The sequence below is a fragment of the Leopardus geoffroyi genome, chromosome D2 (assembly GCF_018350155.1).
Source record: "Leopardus geoffroyi isolate Oge1 chromosome D2, O.geoffroyi_Oge1_pat1.0, whole genome shotgun sequence".
Classification (NCBI taxonomy): Eukaryota; Metazoa; Chordata; class Mammalia; order Carnivora; family Felidae; genus Leopardus; species Leopardus geoffroyi.
This window is the reverse complement of record NC_059334.1, coordinates 70448000-70471869: the sequence shown is the minus strand read 5'-3', so window position 1 is coordinate 70471869 and position 23870 is coordinate 70448000. Positions and strand designations below refer to the sequence as shown.

General features: G+C 44.6%; 1 protein-coding gene across 1 annotated transcript; it reads right to left on the bottom strand.

The window, feature by feature from the left end:
• Window positions 1-18985: 18985 nt before the first annotated feature.
• LOC123577532 (glyceraldehyde-3-phosphate dehydrogenase-like) lies at window positions 18986-22270 on the bottom strand. Its single transcript, XM_045439804.1, is given in 2 exon segments — window positions 18986-20618; window positions 20620-22270. Coding segments are annotated over 2 exon segments (1113 nt in total). The 5' UTR covers window positions 21330-22270; the 3' UTR covers window positions 18986-20215.
• Between the last annotated feature and the right edge of the window lie 1600 nt (window positions 22271-23870).

Sequence of the window (23870 nt, the reverse complement as noted above, 5' to 3'; positions counted from 1 at the left end):
TTGATTTTTTGAGGAACTTCTGTAGTGTTTTGCATGGCGACTGCACCGATTTACATCCCCACCAACAGTGCATAGGGTTTCCTTTTCTCCAGATCCTTGCCAACACTTGTTACTTCTTGACTTTTTCATACTAGCCATTGTACCAAGGGTGAGGTGATATTCCAGTGTGGCTTTGATTTGCATTTCCCTGATGGTTAGTGATGCTGAGCACCTTTTCAGGTACCTGTTGATCATTTGTGTCTTTCTCTGGGAAAATGTCTATTCAGATCCTCTGCCCATTTTAAGATCAGATTTTTTTTTTTTTTTTTTTTTTTTTTTTTTTTTGCTACTGAGTTACATGAGTTATTTATATATTTGGGATGTTAGCTCCTTATCAGATACATGGTTTACAAACATTTCATCTCATTCAGTAGGTTACTGTTTTGCTTCTTTCCCCCACAGAAAAATTATATTCATTCATTTTTGCCAATTTTTGTGATGGTTTTAAAAATGGCCATCAATACTTTGACCTTCCTCCCATTGTCTCTACCTTTTGGATCTGGGCAGCTGGTGACTGTTTTGCCCAGAAGCCCAGGCCATAAGGGAAGTCCGCAGACGTGCTCCAGTCGGCACAGTCCCAGGTCAGCCTAAACTTCCATCATCACAGTTGAGACGTCAGATGTGTGAATGACAAAGCCCCAGACCTGTTCCAGTCACCCCAGCCTAGTCTTCTAGCTGAATCCCAAGTAGTGTGGAGAGAGGACAGACCATCCCTGCTGTGCCTGCTGAATGCCTGACCACGGTCTCTGTGAGTATAACAAAACGGTGTGGTTTCACTGGACTATGGTCGGTACTACGGTTGGGGTGATTTGCGATAGTAGCTAGTCTGTCTTCTACTCTAAGATATAAACTCTCTGAGGGCAGAATGTCTGTCTGGTTTTGCTGGCTACTCTATCAGATCTGGGACTAGAAGTGAACTGATGCCTAAGGCACAACATGGAAGTGTTCACTTTCTGGGTACTTGGAGGGCAGGGTAAGCTCCTGAGAATGAGTGCCTCCCTCAATTTAGTGCCTTTGGTGCCCTTCTTGTGGCCACCTCAGGGTTGATCTTCATCTCGAGACTAGCAGAGTGCCCGGCCCACAGTAGGCACACAACAAATATTGAATGGATGAATGATGAATGGGTGGATGGATGAATGAATGGATGAATGAAATGGACCCCGATGAATGAAATGGACCACCATGAATGAATGAATGAGTGAAATGGATCCTGATGAATGAATGAAATGGACCCCGATGAATGAATGAATGAATGAATGAATGAAATGGATCCTGATGAATGATGAAATGGACCCTGATGAATGAATGAAGGAATGAAATGGATCCTGATGAATGAATGAATGAAATGGACCCCGATGAATGAATGAGTGAATGAATGAATGAAATGGACCCTGAAAGATATCTTCCTTAGAGCCATAATGGAAACAGTAACTACTCTATTTGGAATCAGATGGACATGGGTTTGAATCCCAGCGTTGCTGCTCATTAGCTGTGGCATCTTGAGCAAGTTGCTTAGCTTTCCTGAGCCTGCGGGTACTAACACCTTCCCGGAGGGTTAATGTGAAGGGTAAACGAGAGAACATGAATGTGCAGTGTCTGGCGTGTGTGGGCACTCAGTACATGGCATTTCCCTTCTGCTTCCCCCTCTTGCCTTAAAGTAGGGCAACAACACAGTATTTTCATGAAACCACACCATGGGAATTCTCTGCTCTGCCACATTCCTGGGCCGCAAAGAGTCATGGTTTTAGGAAACCCTGATTTTGCCCCATTAGGAGGTTTGTTTTCATTTGTTTGCATTTTTTTTCGCCGAAATATGCATAGTAGTTAGCATCACAGGGGTAGGAGAGATAGCTAGGTTTGAGTTAATATCCTAGCTCCAACTTGTATGCAACTTGCCTACAGTCAGTTAACCGGGACCTCGGGCTCCTCACGTCGCAGCCTCAAGTAAATAAAATCCTAGTGGCTTAACAAAATAGAAATTTACTTCACAGTTATATCATAGTCCAATGCAGGAATATTCGACGGGTGGCCTTTCACCTGGCGCATGCTTCGCTAACCCAAGCTCTTTCCACTTTTTGGTTCTACCGTCCTTTAGGCCTTGAGATGATTGGCGGGATCCTCTGTATGCACCGTCAGAAGAGAAGACAGACCGTTGCAGGACAGGGTTTCAGAAGTGTGGTCTAGAAGTGCCCACGCGACCCTCTCTTGCATTCCACTGGGCAGAACCTAGTCACATGGTTACCCCCCACTGCCAGGGTATCTGGGAAATGTGGTCTAGCTGGGTGCCCGGGAGGTACAGGACAACCCATAACAATTTCTACAGCATCTCCATAGTTAAATGAAACAAACGTCTAAGGGGGTTTTCAGGAGATTCAAACAGGACAATATGTGTAGAGCGTTTAGTCCAGATCCTGCCCCAGAATAAGTGCCCATAAATGGCCACTGTTTGGGTCACCATTCACGGGTAGCGGTGCCATTATTGACTGTGCACCAGAACGTGGTAGAAATACACCACCAGAGTGTGCTGGGTTAACTTTGCTTCCTGGAGCTGGGGGAAGACACCTTCTTTCATTATCGGTAAACACTGAGCGCATCCTAGGCTGGGGTCCACGGGAGATGAAAATAAAAAGTGATCCTTGTGCTCAGAAAGCTGATTCTCATTTAGTGTCGGTGATGGATTGGGCTCAATGCTCAGAATACAAGTAAAAGGTGTTAAGTGTCCAGGAGGAAATAATGACTTCACTTTGGCCACAGGGATGGGAGAAGCCATTTGGGGGATTCGCTATTTGGGTTACACATTGAAGGTTTCCAGAGGGTGGGATGACAAGAAGAGGCGTTCTAAGGGAAGGGTCCAGAGTGAGAAAGACATGGAGAAAAAAAAGATCAGAGACAGTTTGGGGACAGCAGACGATTCAAGTGGTGGCAACATGGTGTGTGGATATTGGTGAGAAGTAATGTGGTTATGACAGGTGGGACCGGACACAGTAGGCATGCGTGCCATGATGAGCATTGCTGGCTGTGTACCTTGGGCAATGGGGAGCTATCAGTAGTTTAAGGTTCACAGATATGTGGTTGTGATTATGCCACGGGGCAAAATTTCTCACAGCTATCATTTCGTCCCTATCACGTCTCTGAGAGCTGGGTGAGACAGGTATCGTATTTTCATTTCCAGATGCAAAAAAAAAAACAGACCAAAAACCGCCTGGTCCACTGTTACAGAGTTAGTAAATAATTTCATCCGTAAAGCCAGTGGGTTGTACAAGAGGCTCTTTAACATCGTCCCATTCTGTATCAGTCAGGTCTTTAGTCAGCAATGCTGCGTAACAAATGGCTCCTAAGTCTCAGGAGCTTACAAACAAATATGCATATTTCTAGCACGTGGTTATATGAGTTGGCCCAAGTAGCTTGCTTCAGGCTGTGCTTTGACTGGGCTTAGCTCCAGGCACTGGGTTAGATCTAGGTTTGCCCCATGTGTCTCTTATCCTCCTTGGACCAGTGGCTTCTCAGGGTATGATCGTTTCATTGGCACACAGCAGAAATGAAAGATGGCAAGCCAGAGGCACATACGCATTTTGTCCTATTGGTGCTAGGTCTGCATTAGCTAAATCAATGGTTCAGCCCAACCTGAAGGGGCAGAGGAGTAAGGTGCTCCCTGTGAAACCAAAGAAGGGAGATTATAATTCTACAGGAGGGAGAGAGAGAAGAATTGGGGAAGATAATCTTATTGACCACTCGCATTGTTAGTGCTCGGTGATTCTAAGTGGGAGAGCCCATCATGCTGCCACGCAGCTCAGGAACTGGAAATAATACAGAACGAACTGCTGTCTACAAGTGGATATGTGGTAGATTCCCATTACGCACATTTAAGTTATAAGAACTCAGCAACACACACAGAGTGCCAGAAAGTGTGTGCAATGGCAGCGGCGTAGCTGATTGCATCTTCCTGGGTGAGCCCGAGCTCCCTGGGTCAGAGGCCGCCCACAGTGTGAGCCTCTCACCACACTGAAGGTGGGGGCCAGCAATTTTGTGCAACCTGGCCCTTATATGCCCCTGAAGAAACAGCGATCTGTTCCCGCAGGAGGAAAGGAGGAAAAGGAGATTGTGCTGGGTTTACTGAAACAAAGCACTACTGGAAACTATGAAGATGATTTCAGGGATTTTCATGGTGACAAAGATCACAGGGGAAGCCTTGCTGTGTGCTGGGATCTGGGCAGAAGCTGGCAGTTTATCCCACTCCCCCCCTTCCCCAAATCAGCTAAAATGAGGAATATTTATAAAACAACACGTATACATATACGCTAAACAGTTTTTTAAATTCAAACATGATAAATGTCCAGTTTCTTTGCCAATATATATTTTTTAATGTTTATTTATTTTTGACAGAGAGAGAGAGGGACAGAGCATGAGCGGGGGAGGGGCAGAGAGAGAGGGAGACGCAGAATCCGAAGCAGGTTCCAGGCTCCCAGCTGTCAGCACAGAGCTCGACGCGGGGCTCAAACTCACAGACCGCGAGATCATGACCTGAGCCGAAGTCGGACACTCAACCGACTGAGCCATCCAGGCGCCCCTCTTTGCCAATCTTTTGATGTAGAGCCGAGGTTTTGTGGGTGTTTGGGTCTGTTCTTTCCAGTTCCAGCTTCTCCATCTTCCCCGAGCCAGTGGCACATCACTTCCAATTTCTAGTTGTGTTTTTTTTCTTCTTGAAGTGAAGCAAAACCTTACAGCCACTTGCAGAACAATCAGAATGCAAGACTCCTCAAGGACGGTTATGTTTTCTTTCCCCTAATCTTTTATATTGTTTTACTTGCACTATTTTTCTTCTCGATTTTTTTTAAAGTTAGTTTATTTTGAGAGAGCAAGCAAGAGAGAGAGCACACGCACAAGCAGAGGCGGGGCAGAGAGAGAGAGGGAAAGAGAGAATCCCTAGCAGGCTTCATGCTGTCAGCACAGAGCCCAAGGTGGGGCTCGATCTCATGAGATCGAGATCTTGATCTTGTGAGATCTTTTTTTAAATTTTTTTTTAACATTTATTTATTTTTGAGACACAGAGAGACAGAGCATGAACGGGGGAGGGGCAGAGAGAGAGGGAGACACAGAATCCGAAACAGGCTCCAGGCTCTGATCGGTCAGCACAGAGTCCGAGGCAGGGCTCGAACTCACGGACCGCGAGATCGTGACCTGAGCTGAAGTCGGATGCTTAACTGACCGAGCCACCCAGGCACCTTTTTCTTCTCAATTTTATGGAACAATAATTTACATGTAATAAATTGCCTCTAGTTACAGCACACACTTCAATGAGTTTTAACAGTTGCATGCGGTTTTCTACAGCTGTGAAAACACCATCAAACTACAATGCATTTCCATCACCCCTGTAAGATGCCTTAATTTCAAGGCTTTTTTTTTTAGCAAACTTGCCTTTATCTTTCCAAAGCTTTTTTTTTAATTTTCATAGAAACCACAAGGCTCTTTTCTTACTTCTCTTGATTACCATCCTTTTTTTTTTTTTTTTTTTTTTTTAAGTAGGCTTCACATCCTGTGCGGAGTCCAAAGCAGTGCATGAACTCACAACCCTGAGATCAAGACCCGAGCTGAGATCAAGAGTCGGATGCTCAGCTGACTGACCCGCCCAGGTGCCCCAAGATTACCATATTTTGTAATCAAACAGGGTGATTGCAATGTAGTGGCTGAAATAGGTTTGGGTACAAACCAGGGGGACTCGTGATAATATTAGTCAGCCGGGGAAGCACATGTGTATGGATGCCCTAGAGGGTAGCCTGGTCATCCTGAGCATTCAGAGGGCCGCAGGCACATGTACCCAGGGATGCAACATTCTACAGAGGACAGAAAGAGTAGCCAATGGATCAGAGGCAGTTAGGGAGCCTGGCTGGGAAGTCTCTCCTTGGTGCTGCCACATACAGTTGTCCAGTTTGCACACTGCACAAGATGCCAGCTTATGGGGTGAATGGGAGCTAAAATCCTGCTCGAGCTTCTTTTCTCCCAAGGCTTGTGCTCTGCTGCAGATTCTTCTGTCCAGAGGAGGCATCTTTCTTCTAGTTCAGAAAGGGAGTAGCACCTTTTTCTAATTTGTGCCAAAGCCCTTATAGAGGCTTGCAGCTGTTCTACTGCCCTCCATCAATGACCTTGACTTTAACATTGATCTTAGAACCTGGCCAGCAAATAAGATAAGACTTCACTGTATCGTCATGGTTGTCATCCTAATATCACAGTGCATGGGGGACCTCAACGTCACTTCACGTCCTCACAATGACCCATCACAAATCCCATGGAGTGTTTAGGTTTCTGGAATTACCCTTTTGGAGCGGTGACTTTCCTAGCTCAGGTCAGGCTACTGCCTGATCTGGGGACTCTCTGGGCCCCTGGCTCTCTTCTCATGGGGGCTGCAAGCTCCGTAACAGAATGCTGCAATCTCCCGGGAAATTTGACGGACCCTAGGATATTCTGCAAGGTTCAGCCCCAGATCAAGGTCTCCTCATCATAACCCCATTGTCTCCATAAACCTGCTGCATCCTTTTTTTTTTAAACCTTTTTTTTTTGTGCTTCATATTTATTTCCAGCTTCTGAACTGGATGTCTTCCGAACCTAGCATCTCATCTGCATCCTGGAGAAGAAAAGAAGAGAGGCCAAAAATCTGGCCCTAATCTCCTGTGTTGGGGCAATTTCTTCATTTAAGTGTTAGCTAGAATTTCTTCAGGTAACCTAATTCATATTGCCTTAAGCAAAAAAAGGGAACTAATGATCGGCTCAGGTAATCGGAAGCCCAAGTATGAGCTTCAGACACAGCTGGATCCAGGGGCTCAAGTGATGTCAGCAGGACCCAGTTCTCTTCACTGTGCTTTCCTCTGGATTGCTTCTTCTCAGGTAGGCTCTTTCCCCCTCGTGGAAAGGGACTGACCGTCACCAGTGTAAGACCCTTCTGCTTAAAACCCCAGTGGGAAACTGCACCTGTCTTTTCGAAGGGTTCTGAAAACTAAATCACGAGAAGGGCTCTGATTGGCCAGTTTGGGTCATGTGTTTCATTCCTGGGCAAGGATAGGGTAGCCCCATCTGAATGGACTGAACGGGATTGGGGTTGCCCCTAAAAGAGATAGTGTCTGAGAGGAACAATAATGTCCACTGCCCTCACAATACATATGTGCACGTGTGCACACACACACACACACACACACACAGAGGCACACACACACGGAGACACACACATACACACTTTTGCACATACACTATGCTTAGCCAGGAGATTTTAAGCTCTTGAATTTACCCAAACATTCACATTAATTGGGATTATTCATTGTATTGACTGCGAACAAACGTCTCGCCCTTTTACGGACCAGCCCCAGCAGGAAAGATGAGCTCTGCCATTTGAAACATCCAACTGTTACCTTCTTTCGGAAATCAAAAGGCGAATTACCTTCCTTTTATTAATCATCTCTTTTCTTACAAGATTTCACCTTTTGTTTTTCTGCACTTTACATGGAGAAGGTGTGTTTTTATGCTGTGCGTAGATCTTGGCGGTTAATGGAACCCTTTGATTTTTAAGTAAGAGTGAGTTCTGTATGTGCCAAGGAGGCTCCAATAGGCTGGGGACGGTACCTTTAGGTTCATGCCTTCCCCCAGCGCTGGATCGGAGGGATTGGACTGAAACTTTAAACATTTTGAGCAATACCTAGAATATGTATAATTTATAAGCCACACACCGTTGGCTGTCAAATAGGCGATTGATCTGACTCAAATCTTGTTAATTATCTTCCACATACATTACGCCTTAACAGATCTTCAGTATACTGTGTATCAATATTAATAAGATTATAAAACACTATTGATAATTAGGAACAGAAGACACCGGGCCTTTGATTCTAGCTGTTACAAATGCCCCTGCCTCTCTCTAGCAGAGAAAGCGGCCACTTTCCATTTAATAATATCAGATCAGAACATCCAGGTCCTAAAGTGGGTTATTAGGAGGCAGCTAAGGTTTGCACCAGGATGCGAGGGGCTATTTGAAAATGGGTATGGGACCATCACTGGTGTGTGAGAAATTTGTGTCTCCTCTCACAGGGTGGGAGGAGTTTAAGGGGGAGCTGTGTCCTCTTTGATCAGCCAAATTCCTCATTTTCTTTGTGTGGACAAATCAGATTGGTTCGGTTTTGCAGGATTTTCACCAGGATGGCATTTTATCTTGGTTTCTTTAGTTGGATGAAAGGGGCCCCATTGGGAAGACAGAGAAGATGCTGGTGAAGTTCAAGGCGAATTTTAAGCCCATCCCGTTTTGGATAGCACTTTATTTTCTATTTTCTCTCTTCGGAAGATCCTCATCTTTTATGTTTTCGTTGGGTTCACATACTCATTAACATCAAACAGGCAGATCTGCCACCAACTAGGAAAACGCGAGCAATTTCACATATAAATAGAAAGCACTGAAGCTCAGGTGCTGGGGCCAGGGGTCCTTCCCCCCCCCCCACCGGTGGAAGGGGGGGGTCTCTCACCTGGCATGCAAGAGGCTGGAGGCAAGGATGCAGAAGGGACACACGGAGGGCCTCATAACAGCCTGTCCTAATGTGTGTGACCAGAGAGTTGTGATTCCCAGGCCTGGGTGTGCATAGAATCAATGGGGGTGTTTCTTACATGCTCATAATCTCTGGGCATCTCCATGTTCAATAAACTCCCCCGTGATTCTGACACTAAATGGGACTTTAATCCAGGTAGTTTTACCATTTAGGATTCTTTCGCTTGCAAATGATGGAAAACTCTATCCAAACTGTTTTAATAAAAGAATGGCAGTTCACTGGCTCTTATCACAGTCAGGAAATAATCTGGCTTCTGATGGAGCCAGAGACACAGCTTAGACGGTATTTCCATTTCTCAGCTCTTCAGCTCTCTGGTTTAGTTCCGTTCTCAGGCAAACTCTATCACAAGATCACAAGACAGCCGCTGTGGGTTCTGACCTCCTACCCTCTAACCCCACCATTAGAGGCTCTCTGTATCTCTTCCATAAAGCTCCATAAAGAAGCCAAGCTTCTCTCTGTTATGGGGTCCCAGGAACTCGTCATGTCTCTGGCTCTGAGACTGTTACCTGTGCATACCTGAACCAATTATTATGACTGGGGGTGTGGGTTAGGCTTATTAGGCTTAAACCCCTTAACCTGTGGGTGAATTCAGCTTACCCTAAACACACAGCTGAGAGTGGAGGGGAGCTGCTTTTCCAAAAGAATGTTAGGTATGCTTCCCAGGAGGAGAGAAAATAGATCCTGCAAAGTCAAGCACGGAGGTCCAACCTCCACATCTTCCAAGTGACACAGGCATGCCCCAAAGTTGCCCATTTGATTTGTATTTCATCTTCTGGAAGCTTCTGCTTGAATAATCGTAGTCTCAGAGAGCTCCCTGCTTATACCCTCTGCCCCTTTAATCTTCCAACAATGCCCTAGAATAAGGCATTCAGAGTTCCATCTTAAAGATGCATAGAGCATCATTCAAAATGGTCCCTCCACATTTATCCACTTGGGCTATTCAGCACTTGGGATCCAACTGTCAGAGTTACATACTCTCATAACCCTAGCTGGACAGTCTCATTTATTGGAAGGCATAGAGAGAAGCGTGTCTCTACATATTTTGTGATTTATCCACTTGAACAACTCTCAAGGACCACTCAGTGGACATGATTGTCAAGAAACAATCTTCCAGCAATCAAATTAGTTTTTTTTTTTCAAACCATGATAAAAAACCCACTATGTTCTAGCCTCAGAGATGTGTTTATTTATTGCTTTCTCCCAAAGAGAGACTTAAGGTGATTTGCAAATATATACAATTATTATACACACACACACACACACACACACACACACACACACACATATATAGTAAGATCTTGGTTTGTGAGCATAATTCGTTCCAGAAACATGCTTGTAATCCAAAGCACTTGTATATCAGAGCGAATTTCAAGAATAATTGGCTCAGTTGTGGTCATGTGACATTCGCTGTCATGTACTACTCGTGTTGCAGGATATCGCTCGTTTATCAAGTTAAAATGTATTGGAAATGTTTGCTCGTCTTGAGGAACACTTGCAGAACAATTACTTGCAATTCAAGGTTTTACTGTATATATATATATTAATATGTATTTAATAAAATGAAACACAGATAAAGGCATGGGAGCAAGAGAACAGAGAAATAAGATATAATAACGAGAGGCAAATTTTTCATGTCGTAAGAATCAGCAATGTTACTACAGGTAGTTTTCAATGTAAACTTCCTGGTGACCAAAGCAAAGAGGTAACCATGCTGAGTTACAAGACTCGCCTCGTCATGGAAAAGGATGAAGACTCGTCAAGGAGAAGTTAAGGACTCAGGCAGCCCAAGACTAAGTTTGGGCGCTCTCTCATCCTAGCTTTATGGCTCGGGACACCCTATCTACCAGCTGTCGGCCTCAGTTTCCTCACCTGAAAGATGAGGTTAATATTCTAGGAGGCCACACTGGCGTAAATGAATAAGTAAATAAGGAAAAGGAGAGGAAGAAGGATCTTCCTTGGAGTAGGATTCAAATCCTCAGTATCGAAGGAGATACATAAATAATCGTTTTTGAAAAACATCACAGTAGTAATTGTTTTCAAGCACAAAGATCATCAACGGATGCTAAAATGAGTGGGCCAAAATATGATAAAAACTGGGATATTTATACAACCTCAGAGTATTTTCCCTCATGATATCTTTTAATGACAAAGGGGAAAATAGTAGCTTTATCGTAGAGACACCTGGCAGATATCACCTCATGTGGTGACCAGTGTTGACATTCCCAGTTATGAAATATATTGACATCATGTACTGGCCGATAAGATGCACTGAAAGGGGGCACAGCATTGCTTTCATGGTATTCTTGCCCAAAAGACATAACCTGGGTCGAATCTTGAAGCACCGGATCAATCCAGATGGAGGGATATTCTACAAATCCCTAACTGGCCAGTACTGGAGAAAAGCGTTAAGTGTCCGACCTAATGCGAGTTTCCTTTGTATCTTTTTCTCACCTCACCTGTGTTACAACTGCTTCAGCATAAGCTTCATTGTAATTAAAAAAAAAAAAAAAAGTGTTCATAAAAGACAAAGAAGAAGGAACTGTCTCAGATGAAAGGCAACCAGACACATGACAACCGAATGCAACACGAGAGCCTGGATTCTGTACCAGAAAGAGTACAGTGGTGGTATAATTGGTGAAATTTGAATAAGCTTTGTAGATCACTCAATGGGATTATATCAATGTTAGTTTCCTGGTTTTGACTATTTTGTTATGGTTACTCAAGGTGTTAACATTGGTGGGAGGGAGGTATTGGGCAAAAGATACATGGGGATTTATTTTAAAAAATATTTATTTTTGAGAGAGAGAAAGCACGAGCGGAGGTGGGGCAGAGAAAGAGAGAAAGAGAATGAAAGCAGGCTCCAGGCTCTGAGCTGCCAGCACAGAGCCCGATGAGGGGCTCAAACTCACGAGCCATGAGATCATGACCTGAGCCAAAGTGGGATGCTTAACGGACTGAGCCACCCACGTGCCCCAGGTGGGGATTCTTTATACCAATTCAACCTTTTCTAAAAGTCTCAACTTATTCCCCCCCCCCGCCCCGCAAAAAACAAAAACAAAAACAAACAAAAGTAAGTGGGGGTTAATAGTAGATGGTTCTGCAGAGTGTTGTGAGGGTGATAAACACAGACAGGGCTTAACTTAATTCTCAGAGCAGACAGCTCCGTCCATATTCACTTTGTTCAAGTTATTATCTGTTGGAACTCTGCGGGGCATGAGTGTGAATTATTCATGGCTGCACCCTCAAGGAGCTAGTGAGGATGACTGGTGGGTATGCAAGCAATCAGGCCATAATTATTAGTGCTAACAGAGGTCACCATGAAACACGTTAGGCCCCTTTCTTCTACTCAGGTGGGAAGTGCACACCGTTAGGGCAGAGGAGTTTGCTCCCGGCCAGTCAGAGCTTCCTTCAGATTCTACATCGCTTCACCCCTCACCAGTGGGCCCCTGAGCCAGGTTGAAACCAGCACTTTGGGACAAGTGAATTCTTTTATGCTGATGGGCTAACATGATGAGAAAAATTTGGAGGCCACGAGAAGGGAACTGTTAGGGGCAGGTCACGTCTAGGGCTTGGATATCTTCACTGCCACCTGATTTCTGGGTGTGGTGCCCAGGGGCTGACAGACGTCTGACGGCTGGGGCTCACTATGTACGTAGGATCTTTGGGATAAAGGCACGCATGAGTGAGAAGGGTAACTATATGCACCTCCTACATCCAATGCTTTTTCCAAGGCCATGACTGGAGGTTTGGGCTTCAGAAAGGAGAGATTTGGAGGGGAGCAGGGAGACGCTGGTGGGAACGAGTTTTGACAGGTGAGGAAGCTGTCACCCCTTCCCGGATCAATTCCTGAAAGTGAGAAGGGTTCCAGGAGGTATTGGCAGGAAGAGGAAGCTAGTTGGATAGGTTGGAATTCTTTATTTGTTCACTCCAACTGGTAAATGTTGAAATGCTTGTGCCGTGTCCCACATGATCTGCAAGGCCTCGTAACTTCACAGGAATCACAAAGTCATTAACTATTAACCCCCACTTACTGTTTTTTGAGGGGGGGGGAAATAAGTTGAGACTTTTAGAAAAGGTTGAATTGGTATAAAGAATCCCCACCTGGGGGGCGCCTGGGTGGCGCAGTCGGTTAAGCGTCTGACTTCAGCCAGGTCACAATCTCGCGGTCCGTGAGTTCGAGCCCCACGTCAGGCTCTGGGCTGATGGCTCAGAGCCTGGAGCCTGTTTCCGATTCTGTGTCTCCCTCTCTCTCTGCCCCTCCCCCGGTCATGCTCTGTCTCTCTCTGTCCCAAAAATAAATAAACGTTGAAAAAAAAAAATTAAAAAAGAATCCCCACCTGGGGCACCAAGGTGGCTCAGTCCATTAAGCATCCCACTTTGGCTCAGGTCATGATCTCATGGCTCATGAGTTCGAGCCCCACGTCGAGGTCTGTGGTAGCAATGAATGCAGAATTTGGGGTATTTTCTCTCCAATAGAGAGAAAGCTTTTAAAATTTTTTTAGTTTTTAAAATTTAGTTTTTATTTTTTTAATTCTTTGTTTAATTATTATTATTTTAGAAAGAGAGAGCGCACGCAAGTGGGGGAGAGGGGCAGATGGAGAGAGAGAGAGAGAGAGAGAGAGAGAGAGAGAGAGAGAGAGAGAATATCTTAAGCAGGCTCCACACAGCATGGAGTCTGGTGTGGGGCTCAGTCCCATGACCCTGGGATCATGACCTGAGCTGAAATCAAGAGTTGGATGCTCACGCAACTAAGCTACTCAGGTGCCCTGAGAAAGGTTTTAACATAGTTTTTAATGTAATTCTTCAAGGGCTATGTGACTTCTAGCCCTAAAAAGTTAAGATACAGTAACTACCTTAGAGGGACAAAGGTCAAGACTTATTCTAACTGGTCAGTTGTGATGGAAACTTCTTACATAGTTTATTCTAAGTCCTGTTCTTTATTTTTAAAAAATTGTTTTTAATGTTTATTTACTTTTGAGACACAGAGAGAGTAACAGAGCTCAAGCAGGGGAGGGGCAGAGAGAGAGAGGGAGACACCGAATCAGAAGCAGGCCTCTCAGCTCAGAGCCCGATGCAGGGCTCGAACTCATGGACTGCAAGATTGTGACCTGAGTTGAAGTCAGACACTTAACCGACTGAGCCACCCAAGCTCCCCGAAGTCCTGTTCTTTCTATAGTTAAGCCTGTAGGGCAGCACAGAACCCACAGTTAAAGGATTTGGCGAAGGAAGGTTTTGATGGATAGTGAGGACAATAGGAAAGAGTGTCTAAAATCTTAGAAATCCCAATTTCTCTGTGGTGACAGATATTAAGATTGCTTGTTTCCTTCAAAGCACAGACAAGGGTTCATATCTCCAGGGTCCTCTGTCCATCTGGATGTCCCACAGAAGCCTGCACAGGGTTCTCCCTGCCACCTCACCCCTACCACTGAAACTGATCTCACCTCGGTCACACATGACCTCCATGTTGCCAAATCCGATGGATACTTTTTGTCCTTGACTTGCTTGACAGATTCATATCATCAGGCACTGCTGTGTTTGTTCTCTTATTTTCAAACTACCTTTCCCTTGGCATTAGTTAGAATAATGGATTCAAAACAACAAAAACTCAGCTCGAGCTGCTTAGACAACCAAGGGGACTGATCAGCTCATGGGTCAGTCAAAAGACCAAAGGTGAGTGGACTTCAGGTACAGTTTGATCAGGGCACTGGCGCTGCAATTCTCTACAGTGTATTGGCTTTGCCCTCAATCTGTGCTTCCCTGATAGTTGTATAATGGCTTCTGACAATAAATAGAGCTTTTTATGTCATATCCAAGAGGGAAAAAGAGTCTTTATCTCCATCCTGAACCAAATGCTACGGCCAGGACAATGCCATATGCTGTACAGCTTAAGTCTGGATCGCTTCACCCAATTACTATCCCAAGGGGCTGAAATGACCCCTGTAGCTAGGCACGAGGGGGATCCCATCTAAAGTACAAGGCTGAGGGTGCAGAATGGATGTTGGGGGGATGATCCTAATGTCCCACATCCACGGCTCTTCTTGCTTTTTTCTGTTTCACATCTGCTCCTTATCAGTCCTACAAGCCCTCCTCCTCTTCTCCACATCTCCTAAATGCCTAACCTATGTTGAACCTCTCATCATGAGTTCCTTGTACTCACCCTATCAGATTACTCCCCATGTTTCTTTCATTGACTGATAACTCACTTCCTCATCAGTCTAGGGTCCACGAGGGTAGAGCGCATGTGCATACTGTTCACCCTGTCATACGTTATAAGGTCTGCAGCATAGACCAGGCTCGCAACATCTGTGTTCAATAAGGACTTGAGTACCTACTATTCTAAGTGATTTCCTTACCGAAGTTGATAATACATCTACATCAGAGCCCTCGGGAAGGCTGCCCTTGGGCTATACAAGGCAAAGCCTGTGTGCCCAGAATGGCAGCCCAAGTAGCGTGTGGTGTCCAAAGAATGGAGGACGACATCCAGTCCCAGTAGATACAGCTATCCCCAGAAAAACGTTACTCACCAGCCACATCTTTAGTTCTACTAGTACTAAACTTGGGGTTCAGTTCTATAGTTTGGCGTCGAGGGTCAAACATACAGGTTGGCCAGCGTTCTCCACCAGGAAAGAGCCAAGGACGTGAAACAATTACGTCCATTCGAAGGTAAGGCATCTCCATCGGTGTAGAAAGCATTCTGTCTTTTCGAAAGCATTTGCATGAACATGGCATGTGCTTTGGAAGGAATTCCTGGAGCCCTCTGGTTAAGGCAAATCCCGTAAGTGAAAAGTGAGAATCGCTCGCTTTATAAAAGAATGCCTCACTTTACAAAAATACTTCCCTCCAGCATTTCCTTCTACATGGAGCCCTTGTTAGCACATTAATAACATGAGACCATTTTATAAAAATAGTGATGGCCTCATCACTTTTAGAGGCACTTCTGCTGTGGGGATGAGGCGAGTAAGGACTGGGGGGCAAGTTTACAGACGGGGACAAGACTTCAGCTGTTATTGGCAAGGACCCTTTGTCCCCCAGCACATCTATGTTCCAGCAGCCCCAAGTGTTACCAGCTGAAACCTCCTGAGACCCCTGGGAGACAGCTGTGGGCAGGGATGCCATCATGGATTTCATAAGAGGGAGGGAAATCCCAGCTCTGAGAGCCTGAGTGACTCATCCACGGTCACCAGCCAGTCAGTGGGCAGGCTTGGGGCCCTCCCTGCTGGCAACCCTGCCCTAGCATGCTGTGGATGTTTAAAAGCTCAAAAGTCTCTTCCTCCAGAAGCTCAATTCCCCTCCCCTTGAGTGTGGGCTCAACACTAAGGTAGAAAACAGAAAGGGAAATGTAGTAACTTTACCGGAGAGAAACCTCACAAATACCACCTTACTGAACGTTAACACCCAGGTTAACATCACCAGTAATAAAATGATTGCTGTCACGTGCCCCTGGATATGATGCAGTAAAAGGCACATCATCTCTATAATACTCTTCTTAAACCCTGTAACTTTGGTTTGATTATGAGAAAACATGCGTCAAATTCAAATGCAGGGACAATCTGCAAAATATCTGACCGCTGCTCTTTAAAAGCGTCAAGGTCATAAAAGTCAAGGAAAGACTGAAAAATGGTCACAGACTAGAGGGGACCAAGGACACACGAAGAACTAAATGTAACATAGGATCACAGATGGGACCCTGAAACAGAAGACCGACATTAGTGGAAAAACCGGGGAAATCTGAATAAGTCTGTAAGTTTAGTTAATAGTATTGTACCAGGGTTAATATCTCAGTTTTGATAATGTACCATACTTATATAAGGAGATAATATTAGAGGAAGCTGGGTGAAAGGCATATGGGGACTTTGTACTGTCTTTGTACCTCTTCTGTAAATCTAAAATTTTATTTTCAAAGTTTTCCTCTTGTTTAAAAAAATTGTTTTTAATGTTTATTTTAGAGAGAGAGAGAGAGAGAGACAGAGCATGAGCGGGGGAAGGGCAGAGAGTGAAGGAGACACAGAATCCGAAGCAGGCTCCAGGCTCTGAGCTGTCAGCATAGAGCTCGACGCGGGGCTCGAACGCACAAACCGTGAGATCATGACCTGAGCCAAAGTCGGATGCTTGACCGATTGAACCACCCAGGTGCCCTTCCTCTTGTTTTTATAGTCCAGTGGTGACCTACGTGCTCCTGCCTTTGGGGAAGGCAGGCAGTACTGTGGCTGGGTGCACATTTGGCCAGCCTGGGAAGTTTTGGCTGCTTCTGGGGAAAGAGCTGCATCACATTCTCTAAATTCTGCACAACACCACACGACCCATCCCCTCTTCTGAGATGAGCCCAGCTGCTGGTTGGAGTGTGACTGTGCCCAGGGGATGTCAAGGAGGCTCAGTCAGACAGCTGGGCCAGCAGAACTAGGGAGGAAAATGAACACAATGTCTATGGATGCAGGACTCAAGATGCTTCTCAGAATGATTTTCAAGACTTAGGGAATCTCATGATGCCAGAACCCAAAGGTAATCAGCCATAATCTATTAACCACACTTGTCAATGTCATGCATATGCAATGGTCAAAAGGAGAGGAAGGGACACTAAGAGTTTCATGGTTCTATGGGGTTGGGGTGGAATCAGAGTTTCTTGCCCATTCTGAGAAGCTCTAAAGATGGCCACCAACAATTTCTTCTTGTCAGGTTGTGAACACAGCTCAACCCATCAAGCAACCATCACTGGGCGGGGGGGGGGGGGGGGGGGATCTCTTTTCTCCTATCCTTGAATCCGAATTGGCTTTTGATTTGCTTTGGCCAATAGAATGTGGCAGAAGTGGTGCCGTGCTGGTTCTGGGTCTAGCCTTTAAGAGTCTGGCGGCTTCTATATTTTCTCTCGAAGCCAGCTCTGACACCCAAGACCACTATGCTGTGAAGAAACCTGAGTTAGCCACGAGGAGAGGCTAAATAGAGGAACAATATGAGTGAGTGAAAGCTTGAACGTTCCAGCCCAGTTCCACTGATGTACAAAAAAGAAGAATCGCCCTGCTGATCCCACTCCGTTCACAGAACCAGGGGAAATAACAGAATATTGTTCTTGTAAACCACTAAGCTTCGGGTTGATTTGTCACACGGCAATGGATAACTAAAACACTCACTGATGTGTTTGTTCTCCTTTTTCCTAAACTTTTATACTTGTTTTCATACATTCTGATGCTTCTTTAAACTCAAGGAGTCAGAATAAATGGAAAGGTATGCCTCATTTACATAAAGTTGTGAAATAAGGAATTGGATGTCAGACTATGCTATTTCTCTGCTCCTATGCTCCATCCTGCCTTCCCATCTCACCTTGGACAAAAGCCATGCTATCAATATGGCACCTAAGAGCCCTTATGATCTCTTCTCTACCCCTTGCCTCACTGACCTCGACCTCAACCACTCCTTGTGCTTGATATTCCTTGACTATGAAGGACACGTGGACATCAGGACCTTCGTGTTTGCTCTTCCTGTGCTTGGAATGTTCTTCTACTAGGTGTATCCATGATTTTCTCTTTACTGCCTTCAAGTCTTTACTCAACTGTTACCTTGTAATGAGATCTTTCCTAGCCTGATTGGAAATTGCTACTCTCCCCTTCTTTGACCCACTTATCCCCCTTTTTTTTCCCTCCATAGCATTTAATGCCACTTAGCATATTGCATATTATTATTCAACAAACATTGTTTGTGGTCATCTTTCTTTAGTAGAACCTCTGCTCCAAGAAAGCAGAGGTTTTTGCTTGTTTCAGGCACTGCTATGAATCCAGAACTTAAATCTGCGTGTGGCACAAAGTTGACGACATTCGCTACACCTTCATTGGATGGGTGAATGAATTTTCTAAAACCCAGAGCCTCAAACCTGGACGGTTGAGGCTGACGTGTGGAGGACAGTCTCACTTACTGGCAAAGGATGGCATTGCCGTTCGGCTCTATTAGGCAAGAGAGAATCACAAGAGTAGTTAGGAGACCCTCAAGCCAGAGGTCGGCAACCTCTTTCTCTAAAAAGCCAGATAGTAAATATTTCAGGCTGCATGGGCCATATGGTCTGTATCACAAACAACTCTGTGTCATTGTAGTGTGAAATCAGCCACGGGCAACGTGTAAACAAGTGATTGTGACTTATGCTCCAATTAAACTGTATTTATGGGCACTGGAATTTGAACTTAATCTTGCATTATGTGTCACAAAATATTATTATTTTTCTGATTTTTTTCAATGATTTAAAATGTAAAAAACCATTCTAGACTTGCAGGTCACACAAAATTAGATGGTGGAGCCGATTTGGGCTGCCGTTTTCTGACCAACACTATTAACAATCTCCAAGTGACTCAACGTGTGGGAGAAGATTATTCATTTTTAAAGACGTATTATTTGTAATATGACTTCATGAATATTCATGGTGATTCTTGCATTCTAGGTACTTTTGTAGCCAATATGCCTGGGTGAGAAAGCACAGGGCAGTAGCCAAGTGAGAAGAGCCAATCTTTAGGCTGGGTATGCCAAATCCACTAACCCATACTTCCTCCCTCTGAGACAGAGAGAGCCCCACGTGGGAGGAAGCAATGGCAGGCAATCATAGATAGGGTGACACAGGAATCAGGCTGGTAAAGGTGTTAAGGCTGTGACTTTGTTTCTTGTGTGGGCCAGTTAGCTCTTGACTGAAGTCTGCACCTCTGGCCCCAGGCGCCTGTCTTGTGTAGGCTGGAAAGGTGGGCAGGGGGGAATCTCACAGGAGGAGCATTTCCAACCCAATGCCTTTCTGACCACAGGAGAGGTGAGCCATTTTACTCATCAAAACATCAGACAGCATTAATGTCTCTGGCCAAGGTGCTGGACTTTGTGATCTCTGGAGGTGTATTGTGGGAGGAACAGGACAAGAGAGGACAAGATGTCACTTTGGACTGAAAAAGGATATATTGGGGAAAATGGTAGAATGAAAAAAATTCCAAACATATACAGAAGTAGAGAACAAAGTAAACTGAGCCCCTAGTTACCCCATCACCCAGCTTCAAGGGCTGTCACCTCATAGCCAAACCTGTTTCATCCATAGCCCAACCTTAGATGATTGGAGCAAATTCCAGATATCATGTCATTTCATTAGGCAAAGGCTATTTTGATTACACAGGAATTCATTATTTAGAATGCTAAAACTACTCAAAATTCATTTAGAAAAGTGAAAAAATAAGCAAAAGAAAAGCAACAAAAATAACCCATGTTTTTACCACCAAGAGGTAATCATTGTTAGCCATTTTTCCTTCTATTTTTTAAAGAACAAAAAAGTATCTTACTATACATAGCTTTAGGAGCTTGATTTTCCCCCTCCTTGATATAGCTATGACACATCTTTCCATGTTAATAAATATACATCTACATTATAGCTTTGTGGGGGGCTGGGTACAGTATACTTTATTGACTGTACATGACAAGGTAGGTCTCCCCAAGTCCCTCCCCTTCTTCAGAGGGTCTAGGATGGAAACTGTAGAGGTTGGGAGATTATCAGCGTGTTGGGGGATGAGTTGGGGTAAGGACTCCCCAGCAACTGAGGGCCTCTCTCTTCCTCTTGCTCTCACTGGGGCTGGTGGTCCAGGGGGCTCTTACTCCTTGGAGGCTCTGGGGACCATAATGTTGCTGTAGCCAAATTCATTGTCATACCAGGAAATGAGCCTGACAAAGTGGTCATTGAAAGCAATGCCAGCCCCAACGTCACAGGTGGAGGAGTAGGTGTCTCTGTTAAAGTTGCAGCAGACAATCTGGTCCTCAGTGTAGCCCAGGATGCCCTTGAGGGGACCCTCTGACACCTGCTTCGTCACCTCTTTGATATCATCATGTTTGGCAGCTCTCTCCAGGCAGCAGGTCAGATCCATGACTGACACATTGTGGGTGGGGACAAAGAAGGCCATGCCAGTGAACTTCCCATTCAGATCAGGGATGACCTTGCCTACAGCCTGGGCAGTGCCAGTATAAGCAGGGATGACATTCTGGGCAGCCATTATGCCGCAGCTCCCCAGAGGGGCCATCCATGATTTTCTGGGTGGCGGTGATGGCATGGACTGTGGTCATGAATCCCCCCACAATGCTGAAGTTGTCATAGATGACCTCGGCCAGAGGGGCCAAGCAGTTGGTGGTGCAGGAGGTGTTGCTGACAATCTTGAAGGAGTTGCCATATTTCTCATGGTTCACACCCATCACAGACATGGGGGCATCAGCAGAAGGGGCAGAGAGGATGACCCTCTTCATCCCACCTGTCAGGTGAGCTCCAGTCTTCATGGTGGTGGAGACCCCAGTGGACTCCACAGCACGCTTAGCACCAGCATCAGCCCATTTGATGTTGGTGGAATATCGCTCTTGGAAGATGGAGATGGGCTTTCCATTAATGACGTGTGTCCCATTCTCAGCCTTGACTGTGCCGTGGAATTTGCCATGGGTGAAATCATAACAAAACATGAAGACCATGTAGTTGAGGTCAATGAAGTGGTCACTGATGGCAACAATATCTACTTTTCCAGAGTTAAAAGTAGCCCTGGTGACCAGGTATCCGATACGGCCAAATCCGTTTACTCTGACCTTCACCATTGTGTCTTGGGGACACTGCTGGCCCTGCACCAGAAGATGTGTCTGCCTAGTGAATGGGGAGGACCAGAGTGCATTACAGTTCTTAATGGCTCTGTATGTATCCACAATGTGACACTTCCTTATTCTTAAAACCATGTCCTTATTGGTGTGTATTTAGGTTAATTAAAAAATTTTGACTATTATAATTACCTTGTAATAAACATTTTTGACCAGATATCTCGTACCCTTGTTTGATCATTTCCTTTGGATGAATTACAGGAGGTAGAATTCCTAGGGCCAAGGCCTCCACATATTTAGAGATTTTTATTCATATTGCCAAGATGCTTTCTAGTAAGGTGATACTAAGGTCATACCAAGTAAACCAGGAATGCAGAAGAGCGCCTGTTTGTCGCATCCTCACCAGCAGGGAGTATTGATATTCTTCTAGCCTTTGCCAATACGATCGGTTGAAAAATGTATCTTGTCATTTTCATTTGCATTTCTTTGATCACTAGGGAGGCTATTTTGAAAATGTTGGTTGGCCGAATTTTTGGATTTATTTTTTAAATTTATTATGGAAATTAACAAAAAAACATAAATGCAGAGACCAATCCCTCTGTAGCCATCACCCCACTTCAACATTTACAACATGTGGCCAGTCTTGCTTCGCTTACATCATCCTCCTTCCCCTTCACATACATGACATATACACCACATTGTTTTATTTAAAAAAGTATTTTTAATTTTTTAAATTTGAGATAGAGAGGAGAGCATGAGTGGGGGAGGGGGCAGAGGGAGGGAGAGAGAGAGAGAGAGGGGGAGAGAATCTCAAGCAAGCTCCACTCTCAGTGCAGAGCTGGATGCGGGACTCAGTCCCATGACCCATGACTCGCTACCCGAGTAGAAATCAAGAATCTGTCACTCAACTAACTGAGTCACCCAGGGGCCCCTGTCCCACATTATTTTAAATCAAATCTCAAGCATCATATCCATTATACATTTTCAGTATACATACTAAATGCAAAAGGATTCTTTATTTTGTTATCACAGAGCTGTGATATTACTACCAAACTTAAAAATAACAATAATTGGGGTTGCCTGAGTGGCTCAGTTGGCTAAGTGTCCAATTCTTGATCTCACCTCAGGTCTTGATTTCAGCGTCATGAGTTCAACCCTGTATTGAGCTCCATGCTGGGTGTGAAGTCGACTTAAAAAAAAATAATAATAACATAACAATAATTTGTTAGTACACCTGCAAGTATCCAGTGTTCAGATATGTTTGTTTCATGTTTGTTTGTTTATTTAAAAATTTTTCTTTAAATCTTCATTTATTTCAGGGGCGCCTGGGTGGCTCAGTCAGTTGCGTGTCCGATGTCGGCTCAGGTCATGATCTCGCGGTCCGTGAGTTCGAGCCCCGCGTCGGGCTCTGTGCTCACAGCTCAGAGCCTGGAGCCTGCTTCAGATCCTGTGTCTCCCTCTCTCTCTGCCCCTAACACACTCGCATTCTGTCTCTGTCTCTGTCAAAAATAAATAAACATTAAAAAAAATTTTTTTTTAAATCTTCATTTATTTTTGGGAGAAAGACAGAGCATGAGCAGAGGAGGGGCAGTGAGAGAGGGAGATGCAAAATCAAAAGCAGGCTCCCGGTTCTGAGCTCTCATGGTGCTCCAACTCATGAACCATGAGATCATGACCTGAGCCAAAGTCTGACTCTCAGCTGATTGAACTACCCAGGCACCCCTGTTTATTGTTTAATAGTTGGCTTATTTGAATGAGAGTCTAGTAAAGGTCCACACTTTTAAAGGTGGTTGATATGTCTCTGAAATCTGTCTCTGTTACTTTTTTATTAGATTTGAGTTTATGTTTTAAGTAAACTCTGTCCCCAGTGTAGGGCTCAAACTCATAATGCGGAGATCAAGAGTTGCTTGCTCTACTGACTGAGCCAGTCAGGCTGCCTTCTTTTTTATTGAATTGAAATGCACCTAACATACAAGTAACCATTTTAAAGTGTATAATTCAGCAGCATTTAGTGCATTCACGACGTTGTGTAACTGTGACCCCTCTCTAGTTTCCAACATTTTCATCACCCCAGAAAAACGTCCTGCACCCTTCAAGTAATTATTTCCCTTCCCTTCCAGCCCCCAGATGCTCCACTCTCATTTTGTACTTTGAAAGTCATATTGTTAGTATTAATATCTATGTTATTATTTGGAAATTATTCCCAATATATCAAATGAGTAATCATGTTAGTGCTCTTAGGAACCAAGATTTTCACCATCAAAGAAATAAATATGTAAAATCAAGTAAGTTAAATTGGATATCCAGTATAAGTTAATGATGTAGTTTCCCTTAAAAAAATATTTTCCAATGCTTTCCACTTAAACTCTTAGAAACAACGACCAATCCAACCGCCAAGAGAACTCCATCTTTCCAGACTGTGTTCTAGAAATACCATTTCTCACTAAGACTAGGGGTCTCTGGATAAAGATTGATGTCTGGTCTGGGGCAAGAAATTCATACAGGTTTTTTAATTTAATTTTTTACTGTTGATTTCTTTTTGAGAGAGAGAGGCCACAAGTGGGTGAGGGGCAGAGAGAGAGAGCGGGACAGAGGATCCAAAGTGGGCTTAAGAGCAGAGAGCCTGATGTGGGCTCTAACTCACAAACTGCGAGATCATGACCTGAGTAGAAGTCAGAC